The sequence below is a fragment of the Thecamonas trahens genome, assembly GCF_000142905.1.
Source record: "Thecamonas trahens ATCC 50062 unplaced genomic scaffold supercont1.5, whole genome shotgun sequence".
NCBI lineage: Eukaryota > Apusomonadida > Apusomonadidae > Thecamonas > Thecamonas trahens.
This window is the reverse complement of record NW_013657675.1, coordinates 117,314-136,986: the sequence shown is the minus strand read 5'-3', so window position 1 is coordinate 136,986 and position 19,673 is coordinate 117,314. Positions and strand designations below refer to the sequence as shown.

Here is a 19,673-nt window from a genome sequence, read left to right as displayed (position 1 = left end):
ATCAAGTAGCAATGGGGGGGAGGGGGGAGGGGGAGGGGGAGGGGGAGGGGGAAGGGGGGGGGGTCGCTGATGGGGGTGAGTATGGTGTATGTTGGAGGAGTATGGTTTGGTTGGGGTAGTGTGATGATGATCAGCTACTGCTCGTCATCATCCGATCGATTCCTGTTGATGGCGGGAGGGGGGGGAGGACGAGGGGTGCCTCAGATCAGCAGCTGCTGCTTCTGGCCGCTGCGGAGCGAGGCCGCAGCGACAGGCTGGGCATCGGCGGGGAGGCGGCGGAAGCGGAGGGCGAGCGAGATGGAAAAAGCGGCAGTGGCAAGCATGTAGACGGCAAAGCCGAACCAGAAGAGATTGGAGAGTGCTTCGCCGTTGATGGCGGCGGAGAACATGAGCTGGAAGACAAAGAGCATAAAGGCGTTGGTGGAGGCACCCCAGATCTGAAAGACGGTAAAAAGGTAGGTGTACGTCTCTGTCCTCCGCAGCGGGGTGGCGAGCCAGTACTCCTTGTTGGGCAAGTTGACGTATTCCATGGGGGTGATGGTGATGAGCCAGCCGACAACAAGAAAGATGACCACCAGACCCCAGACCGTGGCCATGTACACGCCGAGCACCGTGCCCTTTGACGACCACGAGTTTGGGTTTCCGCTCCCGTCAAAGTGCGACGGGACTCGCGACGGGAGACGGTCCATGTAGATGACTACGGGGAAGGGGGGCAGGGGTGAGTCCATGACAGGGGGGGAGGGGGAGGGGGGGGCTGGCGTGTGCGACTCGGCAAGGGTGGCAGGGCAGCCGACGTACGGGCATGGACGGTGCAGACAAGGGCAACGAGCAGGGTGGTAAAGGTGGCCAGGAAGACCCTGTCACGCGGGGAGAGCATGGCTCAAGTTTCGGTGGTGCGCGAGTGGAGGGAGAGAGATGGATGGTCACAAGTGGTCGCTCGCCTCGCAATGTGCGAGGTGAACGGCGGCGGCAGGAGGGTGTTCGGCTAGAGCGTGTTCACTGGATACCGACAGCCCATGTGGTGTACGGGATGCTAAAGGGTGTTGACAAAGTAGTTGCCGGCGTTCATGACGCCGCCCATGGGGGCAGCGCCGGCAGCGCCACCGGCGCCCGGGTAGGTGAGGAGGGCGGGCCCGTCGGTGCCCATCATCATGTTGACGCCGACTTCTGCCGAAGCGGCCTCCTGCTCAGCCTCGACGGCCTCACGGCGCGAGTTTGCGGCGACCAGCTGGTCGACCTTGGAGGTGTAGTCCTTGGTGACCTGGACCATGTACGGCATCATGTAGTCCATGATGCGGTTGCGCCAGGCGAGCTCGAGGACGACGTCGGGCTTGACGAGATCGTAGCAGGTGAAGAGGGCGGCGGCGAAGCACTCGTGGTTGCCCTCTGCGACAAAGAAGCGGAGCAGGTCCTCTGCGAGCTCGGGCTCGCCCGAGTCGGCGACGGTGACCATGGCGTCCTTGAACAGGCCGTCCGACTTGGAGAGCTCGAGCGACTGCTGCCAGCGGCCGTTGGACTTGTAGAGCAGGGCGGCGATGCGGCGGAACTCGAGGAGCTCGTGCTTCTCGCAGCGGACGGCAAGCTCGAGGGCGTCAAAGGCGTCATGCGACTCGATCGACTCGCGGAGGGCGGCAAAGTCCTCCTCCTCGATGAACAGCTCGTTGACGGCCTCGTTGACCGCGGCGTTGTTGACGGTCTGGATGTCGAGGAGCCACGGCTTGATGAGGGCGAGGACAGAGCGCTTGCGGGCGATGCCGACGACACGCGCCGGGTCGACCTTTGCGGTGATGGTGTGGAGGAGGTCGACAAGGAGCATCGGCTGCTCGTCGATGTAGAACGAGACGGCGCGGTAGGCGACGTTGGCCGACTTGACGTTAATGATGACGTCCTTGAACTTGACATGCTCCCACGCGAGCGCCGAGTGCTCGATCATGATCTCGATGGCGCGGTCGTGCTCATCGTAGTGGACGCAGAGGAAGACCATCTCGGGCCACATGTGCGCGACCTCGCATGCGCGGAGAACCTTGGGCACGTTGATCTTGGCGCGGAACATCTTGAGGTGCTCGAGGAGCGACTCGCGCTGGTACTTGGAGTAGAGGATGGCGAGCTCGGTGAACATGCCGGTGTGGGCGCGCTCGTCGCCGAGGCCGCCCTCGATGAGGGCGATGATCTCGTCAAAGTGGCCGCGGGCCTCGTAGAAACGGATGAGCGAGTCCAGCTCCTCGGCGTTGACAATGATGTGCAGGCCGCAGATGCGGGCGAGGCGGAACTTTTCCTGCTCGACACACGCCGCGTTGACCTCCTTCCACGTCTGGATGTTGTTGGCCTTGGATGCGGCGTCAACGGCGGCCTGGTACTCGCCGAGGCGGACGAGCGTGGTCGCCAGCCGGGCGTAGTTGGAGATGTTGTTGAAGAGGATCTTGGCGGCGGCATAGAGTCCCTCGCCAAAGCAGCGCTCGCCGACGTTGAGGATCTGCGCGCCGTGCGGGCCGTTGATAAAGTCCTCCAGATCCGAGAGCTGCTCGGTCCGCGCGTAGGCGTAGCAGAGCTCGGTCTCGATGGCCGTCTCGCGAAGCTTCTTGCGCGCCATCTGCAGGAAGCGGACGAGGTCGGCAAAGGCGCCGGCCTCATTGGCTGCCGTGATGACCACATCGTACTTGGAGGCGTCGTCGGCCTTGATGTACGCGTCGACACCGGCGGCAATGTCACCGGCGGTGAGCTGCGACTCGGCAAGCGACGACCAGACCTCGGGCATGTCAACCTTCTTGGCAAAGTCTGTTGCCCGCTCGAGGTCCTTGAGGTAGTTGCCGAGCACGTCGACAGCCTCCACGTTGAGGTCAAACTTGGCAAAGGCGAGGAAGGCCTCCTCGTACAGCTCGGCGCCGATGCAGATGTTGGCAATCTGGACGGGCACAAACTTGTCGAGGCGCTCGATGTACTCGCGGACCCGCGAGGTGTCGGCCTTGACGGCGGTGATGATGAGGAGGGTCTGGAGGTTGCGGTTACCGGCAAACCGGCCACTGTCGTCGAGCACAATCTTCTCCAACAGCTCGATGAGCTCGTTCGGGAGCTCGGCGTCCATAAAGGCCTTGACCGCCACAGAGACCTTCTCCGGCTCGGTCTTGGTGGTGAGCGCCGACTGGACCACAGCGTCGATGAGCTCGCGGCGGTGCTCGTTGTCGGCGACCAGGACCGTGGCCCAAAGGTCTGCGTCGGCCCGCGCGACGAGGTACCGCGCCTGGTCCTTATACAGCGAGTTCTCGTTGGTGACGGCAATGAGCTCGGCATCGCACGTGCCCTTGGTGTACGCCACCACGGCAAGGAGCGGCTCGCGCTTCTCGCAGAACTTGCCGACCACAAGCGGCTCGTAGAACTCGTTCGTCTTGAGGAACTCCTCGGGAGAGTTGGACGTCTCGACGTAGATCTTGGCGAGGGCGTTAAAGGTGGCGGCGTCGGTGGCGCCGGCACCGGCGCGCTCCTCGAGCCACGGGCGGAGGAGCTTGAGGCGAGAGCGCTTCTCGACCTCGTCGATGAGCTCCTGCGCCGGGCACGCGTCCTTGACAAGGAGAACCAGCTCGCGGACGGTGTCCTCGTTGGCGTCGAGGTCGAGGAGGGTGCCGATGACGAGCGGGGCGCGGAGGGCGTTGACCTGGCGGATGTAGATCTCGATGTACTTCATCATGTTGTTGGCGTAGAGGTAGCGGGTGAGCTCGTCGACAAAGTCAAAGCGGTCGCAGACAATGATGAGCGGAAGCTGGTCCGGCAGCTGGGCCTCCTTGAGGAAGTTCTTGGTCCGCTCCGGGTCGTAGCAGTTGGAGTCGCGGCAGATGCGAGTGACCTCCTGCAGCTGGTTCGCCTTGGACGCCGCCTCGATGTACTTGTAGTGAACGTCCGGGTCCTGCGAAAAGTTGACGATGGAGCCGAGGTAGAAGAACAGGCCCTCGACCGACTTGTGCTTCTCAAACAGGGCAATGAGCTCCTGCGGCGTAAACGGCTCCGAGTACTTGGTGGCAATCTGGATGACAACCTGCAGGTTTTGGCGGAGGTTGGCGGCGAGCATCTGGTCGAGCGCCGCGAGCGCGCCCTCGATCGAGATCTTGCCAAAGTACGGGACCAAAAAGTCGGCGCCGCCGAGGTTGGCCGGCGGGACCGAGGTGAGGATGCGGGTAATGTCGGCAATGTCCGAGTAGTTCTCCAGCGCACGCTGGAAGAGCCCGGTCTTCTCGCACAGCTCGGCGACGCGCTGGCGGTTGTAGTGCGAGAGCATGTCGTTGCCGAGGATGGCGTCGGCGACCTGCGGCGCGGCAACCAGACTCATCTCGAGGAGGCGGGTCTGGAGCGCCGCATCCTCCTCGCGGTCAGGCTTGAGGACCTCGAGGAGGAAGCCGGTCGCCTGCTGGATGAGGTTGCACCGGGCAAAGACGTCGACAATGGCCGAGACGTCAACCGAGCCCATGGCCTCGCCGCCCTGCACAATCCGCAGCGCAAGGTCCTTGGCGGCGTCCGGGTTCGACAGCGCAATCGAACCGAGAATCGAGATCCAGTCCGGCGTGTAGTTGGCGCGCTGCGCGTAGACCACAATGTTGTCAAACTGGCCGGTCTCCGCGAGGCACTGCACCACCTTGGGCGAGACCTCGGCGCGGAGGTAGACCGAGAGTGCCAGCTTCGGGTTGCTCGCCTTGAACAGGTCGCCGAGCTCCTCCGAGCACTCCAGCTTGTCCTCGGTAAGCCACTGCTCGAGCAGCTGCATCTTGCCCTGGGCCACGACCGGGCGCGCGAGCTGCATGGTCTCGTACGCGTTGAGCTTGGTTGTCTCGAGGAGGACGTTAAAGTACTGCAGAATGGCCGGAACGTTGTTGACCGGCGGAGCCTTTTGGAAGAGCGCAATGGTCTCGGGCGTCCGCAGGATGCCGCGCGGCGACTGAGCAGCAATGCGGGCGGCGCCGGCGACGTCGCCGGCGGCAAACAGCCGCTGGAACTGGGCCTTGAACAGATCGTCGGCGCCCGGCAGCGAGTACCGCGACGCCCACTTGACCGCCAGCGGCACGTTGCCCAGCGTCTGCTGGATGTAAGGCACGATGGTGTCCGGGTTCACGCCCACCGTCAGCACCTGACCCTTCTTGTTGATGCCGATGATGCCGTCGGTCGCCGCGTGCAGCGCCGTGACAAAGATGGTCTCACCCGAGATCCGGTTCATGTACAGGCACGTGCCTGACTCGATGTCGTACAGGTGGATGTAGCCAAACTTGGTGACGAGGAACACCGTGTTGTACTTGGGCGAGACCTGCATCGAGACCGGAAAGTCGGCGGCAGCCTCAGGCGGGAAGAACACGTTGACCGTCTTCTTGGCATACGCCGTCGCGCCCTCCTCACGGCCAATCTCCACAATGTTGAGCTTCGAGTCGTCGCCGTTGCGCGAAGCAAAGACAAACAGGTTGTTCTTCGGCCCGCCGGCCTCGGCCGCAAAGTCAAAGAACGCACACGCGTGACCCGGAATGTGCTGCACCTGCTGCCGCTCGAGCGAGTACAGCTGCATCGTGCCCACAACCTGCGAGCCCGAGAGCGAAATGCCCACCACCGCAGTCCACTTGCCGTCACCAGACATGCGGTACGAGATGATCTGCGTCCCCACAAGCTCCGGAATCCGGTCGCAGATCTTGACAGGCGCAGACGTGCCCTCCATCGACCAGTGGTACACCGACGACGACGTCACGATCGCCAGATTCTTCACGTCCACCCACTTCCAGAACTGCACATCTTCCGTCATCGTGTACTCCTTCATCATCGACTTCATGTCCAGGTTGAAGATCTGGAGCTGGTTCTCCGCACGCAGCGCAAGCACCTTCACCTCCGGATTCATCAGCACCGCCGTCGCAAGCATGTTGATCCGCTGCGGCGTCTTGGGCGCGTTCACGTCCACCATCACAACCTGCGCCTTGCCGCCCACAGTCTCGCGCACGCAGATGTACTTGTCCGACTCGAGCGTCACGGTATCGAACGAGATCGATTCCTCCTTGATGCCCAGCGCCGTGAGCTGCAAGGTGTATGAGAGGGGGGGAGGGGGAGGGAGGGGGGGTGAGTGTGAGAAGAGCAGGAAAACATCTTCTTTGCGCGCATGTGGGCTAAAGTCCAGCTCCGCGTCAGCGAACAGTGCGGGCGAAGAGAGTGAAAGGCTTCAAGGCAAAATGAAGTGGGGGTGCCGCAGCACTCGATCTTTGCGGGGGGGGGGGGGGGGGCTAGCGGTGGGCAAGGCGAATCGGCAGATGGCGACAAGCGCGCATGCGACTGTGAGCGGGGAGAGGCGGGCGTCGGCGGTGGGTCAGCAGCGGCGTGACGCGGTCGGCACCGAGCCGCGGCTTGCGGGCGGCAGCGATCGATCCTCGCCCTGGGAGGGACAGAGCGGTGGCAGGGGGCGCTAGCGGGGTGGGAAATGGGAGGAATGTTGGTAGGAAGAGGTGGAGCGGCTGCATGTGGCGGCGGTCCAGTGCTGGGCGAGCGTAGCCAGTGGTGCAGGGGTGGCCGAGGTGAGGAACACCCCACAGGTCGCGCCCCCTGAATTTTTTTCCCCTTCGTCGTTACCCACCACCTCCAGCGACCCTGGCAGGGCATGAAGTGCACGCCAGTGGCTCACTGCAGCAGCTGTACGTACCTTGAACAGCTCTTGAAAAGCAATCGGAAGCTCCGAGGTAGCCGCCATGTTGCTTCAAAGTTGAGTGTGCCGAGGATGGATTCAGTAGCGGCTGTCCGAGGAAAGGGTGGGGTGGGGCGGAGGGGAGGGGGAGGGGGAGAGGCGGGGAGGGACTGGCTCGCTCGCTAGCTACCGCTGGCTCTTTGCGGTGTGGCTGGCGGTCACAAGCATTTCGGTCGGGGCTTTTCGTGAGCGGCGTGACGCAAGCATGACCGACACGATTGTCGGGGGTGGGATTCATTGCCGATAGTCGAGCGAGCCATTGTCCACTTGCTCGTGTTGGAGCGGAGGAGGGGAATTGGGGTGGGGCAACGCTACGGGACACCAGGAATGCTGGTGACGGTCATCGATTGCGGACGGCGCGGAGGCCGCCGCCGCTTGGGAGGGGGCGGGAGGGGCGGCCCACCTGCAGCCGCAGGACTTCCGATGGGCGCTGTCGTCGACGGCATCATCATTGACAACGGGCGCCGTGGCTTGCCTGGTGACGGCGGGAGGCGTGGCACAGAGACGGCCTGGACGGACGGTGGTGCCACAGACGACGGCGAGGCTGGCGGATCCGAGACCCGCCGCGGGAGCGGGCCGGGGCTTGCGGCCACGCTCGCCAGCGCAGACGCGAGTCCCGGCACTGATGTCGCCGATGACGACGACATGCCGGCAACTAGGATCTCTGCAAAGAACGCATCGTCGTCGGGGTCGGCGGGGAATGTGCCCGAGTCTGACGCGGATGCCGCTGACGCAGATGACGAGAGCAGCGGGTTGTCATAAGCTGCCGACGCCGTCAGCTCGATCACGTCAGACGTGTCGAGATAGAGGCGTGCTACGGTGGCGGCCGACGTGGCGTCCGGCGGCATGACCGCATCTGCACTCAAACCATATGCAGCGTAGTTGCCAAACGGTGAGCGGAAGACGGTGACGCCAAGCAGATCATTCTCGTCGGGCAGGGCTGCCGCAGCAGGCTGGATTGGGATGGCGGCGCCAGCAGCGCGCGCTGCGGCGCGTTCCGCCCGTGCCGCCCGGCGGGCCGCCTTTTCGGCCTCAAAAGGCGTGCCGTACGCGGCTACAAAGGCGTCAGCAAAGCCGCGGCGCCGCGCTGCGTAACTGTGCTTCCGGTCTTTGGCGTCATACATCGGCGGAATCGGCTGTGGAAGCGGGCCTTCGCGCCGCGCGCCGGCAAAGACATGGCGCAGCTCAAGCGGAGGAGTCACCATCGCAATGGTGTCAGCAAACCGGTTAGCCATGCTCACGTGCTTCCGCAGCGCTTCCGGCGGAAGCAGCGCTGCGTGCGCTTTGGCGAGAAAGGCCGAGTACCCGCGCGAGAGCTGCGCCGCCACCATCTCGCACTGAGACGCAAGCTGATGTCGCTCCTCTCGCCAGATGGCCACGACACGGTCGTTAAAGGTGGCGATGGCCGAGTCGTACGAGTGTCGGGCGCGATCCTTGATTGCCTCGGCCTCGGCCTTTTTCTCCTGCGTCTTGCGCTTGGCCTTGTCTTTCATGGTCATGTGTCCCTTGAACAGCGTTTCCTTGATCTCGGCTAGATCCTCGCCCTTGGCCAGGTACGCCTTCCGGACGGTGACAACATCGTTCCACAAGCTCTCGAGCTTGCGCCGCAGCGCCTCCATCTCGCCCGCCGCTAACTGGATCTTTTCTGCCAGCCGAGTACGAATAGACTCGGTGCTCTTGCTCGCGGCCTCGAGTCCATCAGCCTCGAGCTCGGCCTGGCGCGCCTGCTTGGTCACCACCGTCATCAGCGCCGTCACCCCGCACGTCGCCGGTGCGTCCTCAGGATACCGCTTGTGCAGCCTCGTGGGCGATGCGCTGACAACCGCTTTGCGCAGCGCCTTGGCATAAGCCCGCTTGGCCGCGCTCACCGCCGCCACAAACTCGCCCGAGACGCCGTCAAACATACCCAGCCCATCCTCAATGCCGCCCAGCGCGCCGTCGAGACCGTCGAACATCGCCCTGTCAACGTCGGCAAATGTACCTCCTCCACTGCCGCCCGCTCCAGAGCTCGACCCTGCTGCCGCCATCGTATCGAGCTTCGTTGCTCGCTGCCTTTTCTGTGTAGCGTGTGACAGAGACGGAAGGGGGGGGGGGGGGGGGGGGGGGGGGGAAGACTTTGGTCGAGTCGTGTGGCTTGCCACCGCCGCCGCCGTGTCTGTGACGGTGCGGAGGTTTGCAACACGTGGTCGCTTGCGGTGGTGGAGAAATTGACAAGGTTAGAGGGTTGGCGTGGGGGTGGGGGGTGGGGGGTGGAGGGTACCAATTTTTCGACCAGTCGGGGGAGGGGGGTGGCGGGGGTGGCCGGGTGGCAGCTGACCCCCTTCGCCGCTTGGCTTGGCTTACCCCCCCCCTCTGGCTAGGCTCTACCCCCTCCCGGCCCACCACCTACCACCCCACACCACCCCATTCCACACCCCCCCCCTCACACCCCCCACTACCCCCACCACTACCCCCACCATACCCCCCCATCACTACCCCGACTCCCTGTAGCCATGTCCACAGCACCTCCGTTCCTCCTCCACAGGACGGCGGTAGAGCTGGAGGAGCGGGGCGTGTGGGCTGGCCGCCTCGAGGCAGCCCAGCACAGGGTTGTGGCGAAGGCCCTCTCGTCGGCCCCTGCCTTTAATGCATGGCTACGGTGTGAAGGCCACTCGGCGACAGACACGGCTCTTGCTGTCCGTGGTGTGCTCTTTGAGCACATGCTCGGCCTCGTCTTTCCTGGCGCAACACACTCGGTGGCCCCAGACGTGGTGGCAAAGCTCGCCGCAGAGGTCGAGCCGCACAGAGCGGCCGCCTCTGCTCGTACACCTCGCCTCCACACTTTGGGTGTAGAGGAAGGCCGTCGTGCGTCGCCGGCTCAGGACAGATTGCGGCATCTCAACGTTGAGGACGATGAGGATTTTGACGACGACGACGATGACGAGAGCGGCGGCGACGGCGGCATGGTGAAGGATGATGATGACGACGACGACGACGACGACGACGACGACGATGGCGAGGACGACGAGAACACAAGCGGCGGAAAGAAGCTTACCGCCGAGGGCCAGGAGGCATGTCCGTTTGCGTGGCAGACTGTCGACCCGGTGCAGCGGATCATGCCGATGGGCATGGCGGTGCCTGGCGCGCCGCAGCTGTATCGGCCGCCGGGCGGGCCAGAGCCGATCAACGACGTCTACCACACGATGGAATACGATCTGGAGGACTACGTGGCGTTCTACAACGAGGGAGGCCGGATGCACATCAAGCTCGACGACGACGATGACAACAGCAAGGGCAAGAGCGAAGACAGTGAGGGCGAGGGCGAGGGTGGAAGCAAGGCTGCTGAGGCGGGGCCGACAGGAGCAAAGGCCAAGACAGGCAAGGCGGCGTCGCGACAGTCACGCTGGGCCAACTCGGACATCGAGGGCATGGAGGAGCTGTATGGTGGCATCGAGAAAGTGCTCAACAACCTCTCGCGCTACACCCACGCGCGGCCGTTCCTCAAGCGAGTCCGCGAAATCGACGCGCCGGGCTACTTTGACATCATCAAAACCCCCATGGACATCGAGACCATGTCGCGGAAGCTCGACAAGGGTGTGTATCAGTCCAAGGCGGACTTTGTGGCCGACCTCGACCTCATGTTTGCCAACTGCCTCGAGTACAACACCGATCCGACGCTCAAGATCCGGGCCGACCTCGCCAAAACCCAGGCTCGGACAGAGGTCCAGCTCGCCAAAGTGCCCGATGTCCGGCTCCGGCCACGCGCAGTTCCAACACCGCCGCCGCCGGAGCTTGACGACGACGACCTCGTGCCGGACGAATCGCTGCCGCGGCTCACTCGCGACTGGCGCGTGTCAACCCGCCACGCCCGTGCCCGTGCCCTTGCCTACACACTCGAGCAGCGCGAGCTCCCGTTCGAGTCACGTGAGGCGCTCATCCGCGCTCCGATTGCAGGCTACGCGTTCATGGCCGAGAGCCCCGTCGACCCCGCCGCACTCGCCGCCTTTCCGGAGCTGGCCGCCGTCGACGTCTTCCCTGCCCTTCGCGGCGCCGCCGAGCTCGACGAGCGGCCGCCGCAAGCTGCGCCGAGCGTGTGGCACCCGCCGCCGATCCCTGCCAACGACGTGACGCGCTCGATTGCGCTTGTTGACTCGGTCCGCTCCCAGCAAGGCAAGCTTGTCCGCCAGCTGTACATGCTCCGCAACGAGAAGCCGCCTGTCGACGACGTGCCTGCGCTTCGGCCTGCGGCACACGCCAAACTCCCATCGCTGGCGCTCGACGCGCCGCTCTCGACGCCGGCCGCCGCTGCGGTGTCTGCACGGCTATCGCCGGCCCTCGCGCGCACACTCACCGAGCAGTCGCTGGTGCTGCTGGCGGCGCGTGTTGGTTTTGAAGCCGTCGACAAGTCTGCGCTGGCGCTGCTTGCCGACGTGGTTGGCTCGTTCATGGGCAAGGCGGCGCGAATCATGCGGACGCTCCGCGATGCTCATGGGCGCTCGGTCGACGACGCTCACCTCCTTCCGCTCGCCTTTCGCGTCATGCAAGGCCCGGATCCCGAGTCGCTGGTCATGTTCCGGACCGAGACTAAGCTCTACACCGCGCGGCTCGAGTCGGCATCCAACGTCTTGCGGACAACCTACCGCAGCATCCTCGCCGACCCGACTGCAGCGCTACAGGCCGACCTCGAGACAGACTCACTTGTCTCCGGCTTTTTCGCCCGCGGCCTCGACGTCGACGTGCTCGGCCTCGGGCCCGAAGCGGCGGCCATGGTCCACGCCATCCTCCGCTCGCAGCCGATGGCCTCGGTCCGGCTCACCGAACCGCCGCCGGTCAAGGCCACGTCTGCAGAGCGCTTGGCCGACTTTGGCCTCTCTGCACCGCCGCCGCTGCCTGAGCTCGACCCGTCGGCACACCCGCCGCTGCTGGCAAATGCTCTGGCATCCGCACTGGACGCTGCCGCGCCGTCGCGCTCGTCGCGCAAGCGCAAACGCTCGGCCTCCAAGCCTGCTCCGCCGTCGTCGCCGCTCGACCGCGACGCCGACGACGACTCGGACTTTGTCGAAGACATGCCCGGAACCCCGAGCGAGCCTGCGACCAAGAAGAAGAAGACCGCCGCTGCTGCCGCGTCGGCCCGCGCTGCTTCCACGCCTTCGCGCCGATCGCGCCGTCGCTGACTGCCGCCGCCGTCTTAAACTGGTCGTAGAGCCCCTCGTCTCTCCCCTCTCTCCCCCCCTCACACCTCTGCCGTGGGAAGAGCATACTCGCCATTTCGCTTGCATTCGCCCAGCGTACCACTCGAGCAGCCAGTTTCAGCCTCGTCCGCCTTATGAGCTCGGTCCCGTCCCAGCTCTGGGTCGACGTCTGCGCCAACTTGAGCAACCGCGAGTTTGCCGACGACCTCGACGATGTGGTGGCGGCTGCAGGTATGTTTGGCGGGAAACTAGTGAACGTCGGGAGTGACACTACTCGTTTGATGGTGATGGGGCGTGTACTGATTACTTGAGCTGGGAGCCGTTGCGTGCTGGTGCGTGTGTGGGTGGGTGTGTAGTCGAGGTGGGTGTTACCGGCGTGGTCATGCCGGCGTCGGACCTGGCCGACGCGCGGCGGATCGAGGCCATCGCAGGGTCGCTGCCTAATGAGATGTGGTGCGCGACCCCGGTCGGAGTCCACCCGTGGGCGGTGAGCGAGGAGCTGCTGGCAAGCGATGGGAGTGGTGATCTCGATGCGGGCTGTGCGAGCGAGATGATCGAGCTGGTGACCGGCGCCGCGAGCTCGCGGAGCGCGTGGATCGGCGAGATCGGGCTTGACTACTGCGACGGATGTCCGGCGGATCGAGAGGTCCAGCGTCGCGCCTTTCGGGCGCAGCTGAGACTGGCATTTACCCACGGGTGGCGGGTGTACTTGCACTGCCGGGATGCGTTTGATGACTTTGTGGCCGACCTGAGCGACGAGGCGAAGGCGGCCGGCGTGCCGATCTCGGGCATCCTACACTGCTTCACCGGATCGTCGACTCAGGCGGCGGCGCTGGTCGATCTCGGCCTGCACATCGGAGTGACCGGCATGGCGACGGCTAAAGGCCGCCTTGGCCGCGAGCTACGCGAGGCAATCGTTGCTGCGGTCCCGCTTACCTCGCTGATGGTGGAGACCGACGCGCCATGGCTCCTGCCGCGAATCAAGAGCGTACAAAAGGCCGCCAAAGACGGCAAGCGCAACGAGCCGCGGTTTCTACCGGCGCTGGCGGCACCGCTGGCGGCGGCGTACGGGGTGGCGCTCGACGAGTTTGCGCGACAGACGACAGCCAACGCCGAGGCGCTATTCCGGCGATGATCACGGGAGCTTGCCGCGTCGAAGGGGTGCCGGTCGTGCGTTCTTGGTCAGCCGCGATGCGCCAGCACCGCTCCCAGCCGAGAATTGCGAGCGCTTGGCAGCCTTCTTGGCCCGCTTGGCGGCGCGCGAGCCCGAGCCCGCCACAAAGTTCTGCCATGATGTGATGCGGGCGCTGGCGACAGCCTCGGCAGCTTTTTTTCGTGCTTTCGTCGGAGGCTGCGGACGCGCGCTGCCTTGCGCTCGCGGACAGCCGGTGGATCGGTCGGCAGAGGCTCGAGCTCGGGCGGGACAACAAACGGCGAGGCGGTGGCGGCGGTGCTCTCGCTCCGCTTCTTGCGCTTGCGCGAAGACTTGGTCCCCGCAGCCTCGGCCATGGCCGCAGCCTGGCTCTCCCCCACCGTCCGGAGCGACTCGGGCGGAAGCCTGACCTTTTCGGATCCGTAGCCCGGATAGTGGACAAGATACAGTCCATCTGCAAAGTCCTCCACCACCGCCGTGTACCACTTGCCGTCTGTCGGGTAAAGGGCCGACACGGTCTCTCCAGGCCCAAATCGCCTTGCCACGGTGGCCAGCAGCGGATCAAACTTGTCCTTGGGGTGGGGTGGGGCAACGGGTGCGGGTGCGGGTGCGGGCGCAGGAGGGACAAGGGCAGGGGCGGCCGCCGAGGGGGCGGCTTCAGGGGCGGGCACGGGTACAGGGGAGGCGGCCGGTGGGTCGACAGCGGCGGGTGGTGCGGGGACGGCGGTATGCTCCACAGCAGCAAGTAGCTCCTTGGTGGTCGTGCTGTGTGGGTGAAGGTAGTGTGCATGAGTACAGTGGGGAGGGGGGGGGGCGACTCGGGCAGGGGGGAAGGGGGACACGGGGGCGCAGCGGTACGTACATGAGCTCATCCATCTCGGAGACGAGGGCCTGCATCTCATCGTCAGTGGGATCGGCTGCCACAGCGGCAGCTAGTTCCGCACGTTGCGCCTCGTGCTCGGCAAGCTGGGCACGAAGGGCCTCGGGGCTTTCGTCGTCCATGGCAGGCTGGAGAGGAGTGGGTGGCGTGCCGGTGGCGGCGATGCTGGCGGTGCCGGGCGGGAGCGCAGCGGGCGGCGGGCGGCATCATTTAGGAAGGACGGGACCAGGTCGTGATCTTGTTGCGGTGATCAACGTAGAAGACCTGGCCATTGGGTCGCGCTTCTCCTCCCAGAAAGGCGGAAGCGGGGCCTGCGTGCAGGCGGCCCTCTGCTCGTACTCGGGCGGAAGTCGCCAGTGCTTCTCGCCGGTGGTGTGGTCTACGTAGTACTGTCGCCCGTCGTCGGCGCGCATCTCCTCCCAAAACGGCGGCAGCTTGTCGAGCGACTCAGCCGATCCGAGCGTTGGTGGGCTGGGCATACTTGTGGTGCCTCCGTGCCTAGCTTGAGCCATGACGCGCTCCAATCCGACAACAGCGTCGGTGTTGTGCGGCTCGATCGAGACAGCAGCCACGTAGTCGACCATGGCGTCATCGAATCGCTTCTGCGCCTCGGCCACCTGCCCACGAATCACGAGCGCGTCGACGTACTCTTCACGTTCGCTGAGCACTGCATCAAGTTCGCGGTGCGCGAGTGAGTAAGAGCTGCGCGCCAAGTAAACCCGCGCTGCAAGGATCCGCGCCCGATGGACAAACTCGCGCGGAATCGTGCTGTCGGTCACCGCCAGCTCCATCACCGTCTCAAGAGCACCCATGGCGTCGGCGTATCTCTCTGCAGCCAAATCAATCTCGGCCGCGTTGTACAAGCCCTGCGCGAGCGCATACGTCGAGTCGGCAGGCGCCGCAGCAGTGGGTACACCCGCGGGTCCACCGACGACAAACGTCGGCTGCGGCGCTGGCCGTGCATCAGCAGCCGCTGGCACAGTCGACGCTCCTGGCTCCGGCAGTAAGTCATACGGCGGCAGGTAGTTCGGCGGCGGGCCTAGCGGAGGGCCTCCCGGTGGCGGTGCAGATGCCGGTGGTGCAGATGCCGGTGGTGCAGATGCCGGCGGTGCAGATGCCGGCGGTGCAGATGCCGGCGGTGCTGCACCGGGCTGCTCCGAATCTTCAAACTGCAGCAGCGGCATCGAGGACAGTGGCACGTATCCGGGTGCTTGAAGGGGAACATCCATCTGGACGCCAGGCACGTGCGACGGCTCGGGCCCGCGGGCAGTTGAGAAGAGGCCAGGTAACGGGTCGAGGACGAGCTGACCAACCAGCGTGCCAACGACCTGCGACTGCCCGCTCGAGCTCATGCGAACTTCCACTTTGATGTCGGCCGACGCCGGCGGGGACGCCAACGAGTCGTCCGTCCGCGCGTAACCTGTGTCAGCGTAGGCCAGCGAGAACGGGATGAAAGCTACGCCCTCGACGGTCGACGAGAGCCTACCTTTGCGGCGGATGGTAATGGTGAGGCCGCGATGGACAAGATCGGCGCGAGTTAACACCGCATCGAGGCGGACAGGAAAGTTCCACGACGGATGCTCGGCCGCCGCGGTGGCCGACGAGGTCAGACTCGCCGAGCCGTGTTCTGTGCCTGCGAGCACGCCGCCGAACCACGACATGACAGCCACACACTTGATGGGCACCGGCTCGTCAGTGTTGCGGATAAAGTTGAGGTTGTTAAGCCGAATGGACACCCGCGGAGCGAGCGAGATCTCCATGGCGACGGTGACCACAGCTCCCGAGTCGAGCACCAGCTCGTGGTGATGCGGGAGAGACAGAGCGTTGGCCAGCGAGAGTGAAACCATACCACATTGTCGAGGCACCCCGATCATCCTGGCCTTTGTCATCAACTCGATCTTCAGCACCATGTCAGCCAGACTCGCCCCCAGGCTCGGTGCATACTCGATGGCCTGTTCCCATCCGTCGAACGTCGCACTGTTCGTCACATCAGCCTCGGCGGTGGGTGTTCTTACCACCATCTGGCCACCGCCCACGCCAAAGCGAAGGAATGGGGTGGGGCATGGCGAGGGCGGAAGGACCACAGCCGCACTGTGGAAATGTATCACAAACGGAGGGCGGTCCATGACTGGCCGGTGGGGGAGTGGAGTGAGAGCTGGGAAGTGTGCCGGCAGGGCTGTGGTGCGCTGGTCCCGGCGCTGCCCACAGCCGCATGCGCTACTGCCGAACATCGGCATGGATCGTGATGTTACCTTTAACCTACCGTTCGCCTCGCCCACTGCATTGAAGACACTGCTGAGCCCGGCGTCCTTGATCCCGCGGCGCTGCGGCCCAGGCCAGTTCACCACCGCATGCAGCGATGTCAACGCACCGGCATCTACCAGCGCTCCTTGGCAGCACGCCGATCCTCGATGGCCGACCGGTTCTTGACGCGGTTGCGGCGCTTGAACCGCGCCTTCTGGCGCTGCTGGCGCTTGAGCCGCGAGCGGACAGCGGAAGTGTCCTTCTTGGGATCGTACTCTTTCTTCCGGCGGCGGCGGCGACGACGGGTGCCGGACTGCTCCGCACCCTCGGCAGCCTCGGCATCGACCTCTGGTGCGACCTCGGAGCTTCGATTGTCGCCATCGACATCGCCGTCGCTGTTGCCGTACTCGCTCTCGCCTTGACCCTCACCAGAGCCAGTTGTTGGCTCGGCGGCGTCGCTCTCGTTTCCGCTGCTTGCGCCGTTGACGGCGCTGGCGGCAGCACCGCCGTGGGCCTCGTGGTGCTGGTCCAGCTCGGACGCCTCGTGGTTGTAGCCCGAGGCCTGGATAGCAACGTCGAGGTCGGAGACGCGGACAATGTCGGCGAGGTCCGGCGGAGGCACGTCGGCCTCGTACTTGAGCTTGGAGCGGAGGAAGCGGACGACGCCGTGGACGTCGCGGTCAAAGTACATCTCAGCATCCGGGTGGTTGGTGGAGACGATCTGCGGAAAGTCGATGACAACAATGTCAGACTCGTCGGCGGTGATCATAATGTTGAACTCGTTGAAGTCGCCATGGATGACTCCGTGCTCAGCAAACTTGACAACCATGGCTAGCAGACGCTCGTAGAGCAGTGCTGGCTCGTCAACAACTCGGACCTGCGAGAGCGGTGAGCCCTCGATGAGCGACATGACGACGCAGTGCCGGTTGTTCGCGATGGGGTCCGGGACCGGAAAGCCGGCAGTGTGCAGCGCAGACATGTAGTCAAACTCGCGCTTGGCGCTCAGCCGCGAGAGGTAGAGCCACGAGGCGTGGCTCCGGTTGCCGTGATAGTCACGGTTGTTCTTGATGGTCCGAAACGAGGTCCGCCCCAGCCGATGCAGCTTGAGCACCATCTGCTCGCCGGCCTCGTTGGCACAGAGGAAGATGTCCGACTCCTTACCGACTCCGACCTGATGCCCGACCGAGGCCACCTCCCCGGCCTTGAGCAGCGCCCGCAATGCCAGAAAGTCGTAGCCGAGAAAGGTGATCTTATATCCATCATATCCACGCTGCTCGTGATGAACGAGCTTGTGCTTGGCGAGCGTCCCGAGCAGCTTGTACACGCCGCCGTGCTTGAGCCCCGAAATAGACGAGATGAGCTCAGTCGGAACATACTACACCACAACAGCCACACGTCGACCATGCCCGTAAGTTGCTCCGCTTGTCTCTCCCTTCTCCATACCCATGCCCCGGCCATTCCTACACACGACCTGCCTTCCATCCTGGGACATCCCGCGACTCGGTCGTCGACGGCATGGTGGGGACAGCCATGGCTACCACCACGCACCCCCACACCCCATCATCGTACCTGGTGGTTCTTCATGCCCATCTCTACCGCTGTCAGGACTCGGAACTCCTTTTTCGTGATGTACCGCATCGCAGTCACGTCGAGCTTCATGTTGGGCCGTCGTGAGCCGAAGTGGGGTGGACGAGTCTGGCCGGTCCAGCCGAGGCTGGCCACCGGTGGGGTGGGGCACGACCACGCACCTCACCGTCACCCAGATACCATCACCATGGGTTTTGCCAAGACCGTAGCTGTGGTGAGCTTGACACTGGTTCTGGCTTATGCGATCCGCCGGCTGGCTGACTCCCGCCAGGCGACCATCCATGTCGTACGCAAGGGCGACGAGGTGGGCCAGGTCGTCACCACCCGCCTCAACTCGTTCCGCTCCGTCATCGACGCTGGCGACTTTGATGGTTATCGCAATCACGTGCTGCGGGTCCTTAGCTACGCGCTGCACTTTCTCGGCGGGCACGGCCGCGTCGATGCGCGAACCTCGGAGCTGGCCGCCATCGCGCTTGTCTACCACGACATCGGCCTGTGGACCGACGCCCGCCTCGACTACGTCGTCCCCTCGGGCCATCGCGCTGCCGACGAGCTTGAGGGCGAACTGACCGAGGACGAGCTGGCCATGGTTGTCGACGCCATTGTGTATCACCACAAGATCACTCCGTTTGACGGCAAGGATGAGGCGCTCGATCCGGAGCACGTCGCCTTTGTCGACGCCATCCGCAAGGCTGACTGGATCGACGCCACCATGGGCACAGTTCACCACGGCATGGCCCGCGCAGACATTGACCGCGTTTACGCCGTCCACCCACCGGCAGGCTTCTACACCACGCTTGCAGCGATCGGCCCGCGGCTGTATGGCTACAACGTTCCGCGCATTATGTGGGAGCTGGCCCAGATCGTGTACCTCTAGCCGTCGGGCGGGCCGGACTCGCCGTCGGCCACAGTGCCCCACCGCCTGCTGCCGCGAAGCGAGGTCCACACCACGTTCCTAGCCAGCTTGTAGCCCTCGAGCGCAAAGTAACCATCGTAAAAGTGCGCAATCGGTGCGCCAATAAGTGTCGTCGACACGCCGAGTGCCGCCATAAAACCAAAGCCCAACAGGTGCATGCCGAGTGCAGCCACAGTTGCCGAGCTCGTGTCATCGCCGACCACCACATCTATCAGAAGCCACACACCTCGCCATCCAGTCAGCGAGATGATGCCCATGACATACGTCCGCAACGCGAGCAGAGCCACCTCAGACATTGACATCGCTCCAATCACCGGCACGGCATGGGATGAGCTCTCCGACCGCTCGCTCGGCAGCTCGCTCCCGCTCCCAGTCGACCCGCCACTCCCACGGCGCTCCAACACGTCGGCAATCCATGGATCAATCAGATACAGTGCCACGCCAAGCACAAACGACATGACGAGGCATATTGTACCAGACTTGGCCTTGCTCTTCGGCTCGAGGTGGAGATCGAGAAGCACCCATCCACCACTGCATTGCCCCTCGCATGATGATGAGTTTCCCCCTCCCCCTCCCCTCCCCCGCCCCCTCTCGCCACCCCCCGACTCGCCGACCTACCGCCAAAAGCAGACAGTCCCTACGCCCAATGCCGCAAAGGTGGCAAGCCATGGAAGAAACGCCCCCATTTCCCACGACACCGCCCGATCTGCCCCTCCTCTTCCGGCTGCCGTCAAGTCCTCCCCGACTCCGTTCCCCCCCCCCCTCCCTCGCTCGGCCAAACTGTCGAGCTGAGCAGTTGGCTGCTGCTCCCCCTGCCAACGCTCTCCCCCTCTGCCCACGCGCGCACGTGCCGGTTGTCCCATCCCAAACATCACCCACTACCAGCTGGTCATCCCTATCCACCTCTGCCGCACTACGACCATATCGCAGCCTCGACCTCCGGGTACTTGCATGCCTCGAGCAAGCTGCTTGTCATCGCAGCTGTGCCCATCCCCCTACCCGACTTGGGGTTGGCCAACCCCCCCCCCCCC

The 19,673-nt window shown here is 64.5% G+C and overlaps 8 protein-coding genes across 8 annotated transcripts; 3 read left to right on the top strand and 5 right to left on the bottom strand.

The window, feature by feature from the left end:
* Positions 1-200: 200 nt before the first annotated feature.
* On the bottom strand, positions 201-920 carry AMSG_01215 (uncharacterized protein; the record flags this gene model as incomplete). Its single annotated transcript, XM_013906369.1, has 2 exons — positions 799-920; positions 201-697 (listed from the first exon to the last, which is right to left on the bottom strand). The coding sequence occupies exons 1-2, from the start codon at positions 875-877 to the stop codon at positions 201-203; spliced, it is 576 nt and encodes a 191-aa protein (XP_013761823.1). The 5' UTR covers positions 878-920.
* Positions 921-980: 60 nt separating this feature from the next.
* Positions 981-6,709, bottom strand: AMSG_01214 (clathrin heavy chain 1). Its single transcript, XM_013906368.1, has 2 exons — positions 6,650-6,709; positions 981-6,034 (listed from the first exon to the last, which is right to left on the bottom strand). Exons 1-2 carry the CDS (start codon positions 6,695-6,697, stop codon positions 1,034-1,036), a joined length of 5,049 nt encoding a protein of 1,682 aa, XP_013761822.1. The 5' UTR covers positions 6,698-6,709; the 3' UTR covers positions 981-1,033.
* A 251-nt stretch (positions 6,710-6,960) lies between these two features.
* Positions 6,961-8,757, bottom strand: AMSG_01213 (uncharacterized protein). Its single transcript, XM_013906367.1, has one exon. It carries the CDS (start codon positions 8,716-8,718, stop codon positions 7,003-7,005), a length of 1,716 nt encoding a protein of 571 aa, XP_013761821.1. The 5' UTR covers positions 8,719-8,757; the 3' UTR covers positions 6,961-7,002.
* Positions 8,758-9,183: 426 nt separating this feature from the next.
* AMSG_01212 (uncharacterized protein) lies at positions 9,184-11,844 on the top strand (the record flags this gene model as incomplete). The annotated part of the gene is made up of 2 exons (XM_013906366.1): positions 9,184-9,493; positions 9,530-11,844. The coding sequence occupies 2 exons, from the start codon at positions 9,184-9,186 to the stop codon at positions 11,842-11,844; spliced, it is 2,625 nt and encodes an 874-aa protein (XP_013761820.1).
* A 152-nt stretch (positions 11,845-11,996) lies between these two features.
* AMSG_01211 (TatD family Hydrolase) lies at positions 11,997-12,997 on the top strand (the record flags this gene model as incomplete). Its single annotated transcript, XM_013906365.1, has 2 exons — positions 11,997-12,093; positions 12,219-12,997. 2 exons carry the CDS (start codon positions 11,997-11,999, stop codon positions 12,995-12,997), a joined length of 876 nt encoding a protein of 291 aa, XP_013761819.1.
* A 47-nt stretch (positions 12,998-13,044) lies between these two features.
* AMSG_01210 (uncharacterized protein) lies at positions 13,045-15,880 on the bottom strand (the record flags this gene model as incomplete). Its single annotated transcript, XM_013906364.1, has 4 exons — positions 14,160-15,880; positions 13,874-14,003; positions 13,178-13,587; positions 13,045-13,090 (listed from the first exon to the last, which is right to left on the bottom strand). Exons 1-4 carry the CDS (start codon positions 15,803-15,805, stop codon positions 13,045-13,047), a joined length of 2,232 nt encoding a protein of 743 aa, XP_013761818.1. The 5' UTR covers positions 15,806-15,880.
* Positions 15,881-16,135: 255 nt separating this feature from the next.
* Positions 16,136-17,823, bottom strand: AMSG_01209 (atypical/RIO/RIO2 protein kinase). Its single transcript, XM_013906363.1, has 2 exons — positions 17,709-17,823; positions 16,136-17,514 (listed from the first exon to the last, which is right to left on the bottom strand). Exons 1-2 carry the CDS (start codon positions 17,796-17,798, stop codon positions 16,273-16,275), a joined length of 1,332 nt encoding a protein of 443 aa, XP_013761817.1. The 5' UTR covers positions 17,799-17,823; the 3' UTR covers positions 16,136-16,272.
* A 90-nt stretch (positions 17,824-17,913) lies between these two features.
* On the top strand, positions 17,914-18,603 carry AMSG_01208 (metal dependent phosphohydrolase; the record flags this gene model as incomplete). Its single annotated transcript, XM_013906362.1, has 1 exon — positions 17,914-18,603. One exon carries the CDS (start codon positions 17,914-17,916, stop codon positions 18,601-18,603), a length of 690 nt encoding a protein of 229 aa, XP_013761816.1.
* Positions 18,604-19,673: the final 1,070 nt, after the last annotated feature.

Coding starts and splice junctions, on each gene's coding strand:
- AMSG_01214 (XM_013906368.1), bottom strand. CDS start 6,697: ATGGCGGCTACCTCGGAGCTTCCGATTGCTTTTCAAGAGCTGTTCAAG. Junction 6,035..6,649: donor CTTTTCAAGAGCTGTTCAAG/GTACGTACAGCT, acceptor TACACCTTGCAG/CTCACGGCGCTGGGCATCAA.
- AMSG_01213 (XM_013906367.1), bottom strand. CDS start 8,718: ATGGCGGCAGCAGGGTCGAGCTCTGGAGCGGGCGGCAGTGGAGGAGGT.
- AMSG_01209 (XM_013906363.1), bottom strand. CDS start 17,798: ATGAAGCTCGACGTGACTGCGATGCGGTACATCACGAAAAAGGAGTTC. Junction 17,515..17,708: donor TGGGCATGAAGAACCACCAG/GTACGATGATGG, acceptor GTTGTGGTGTAG/TATGTTCCGACTGAGCTCAT.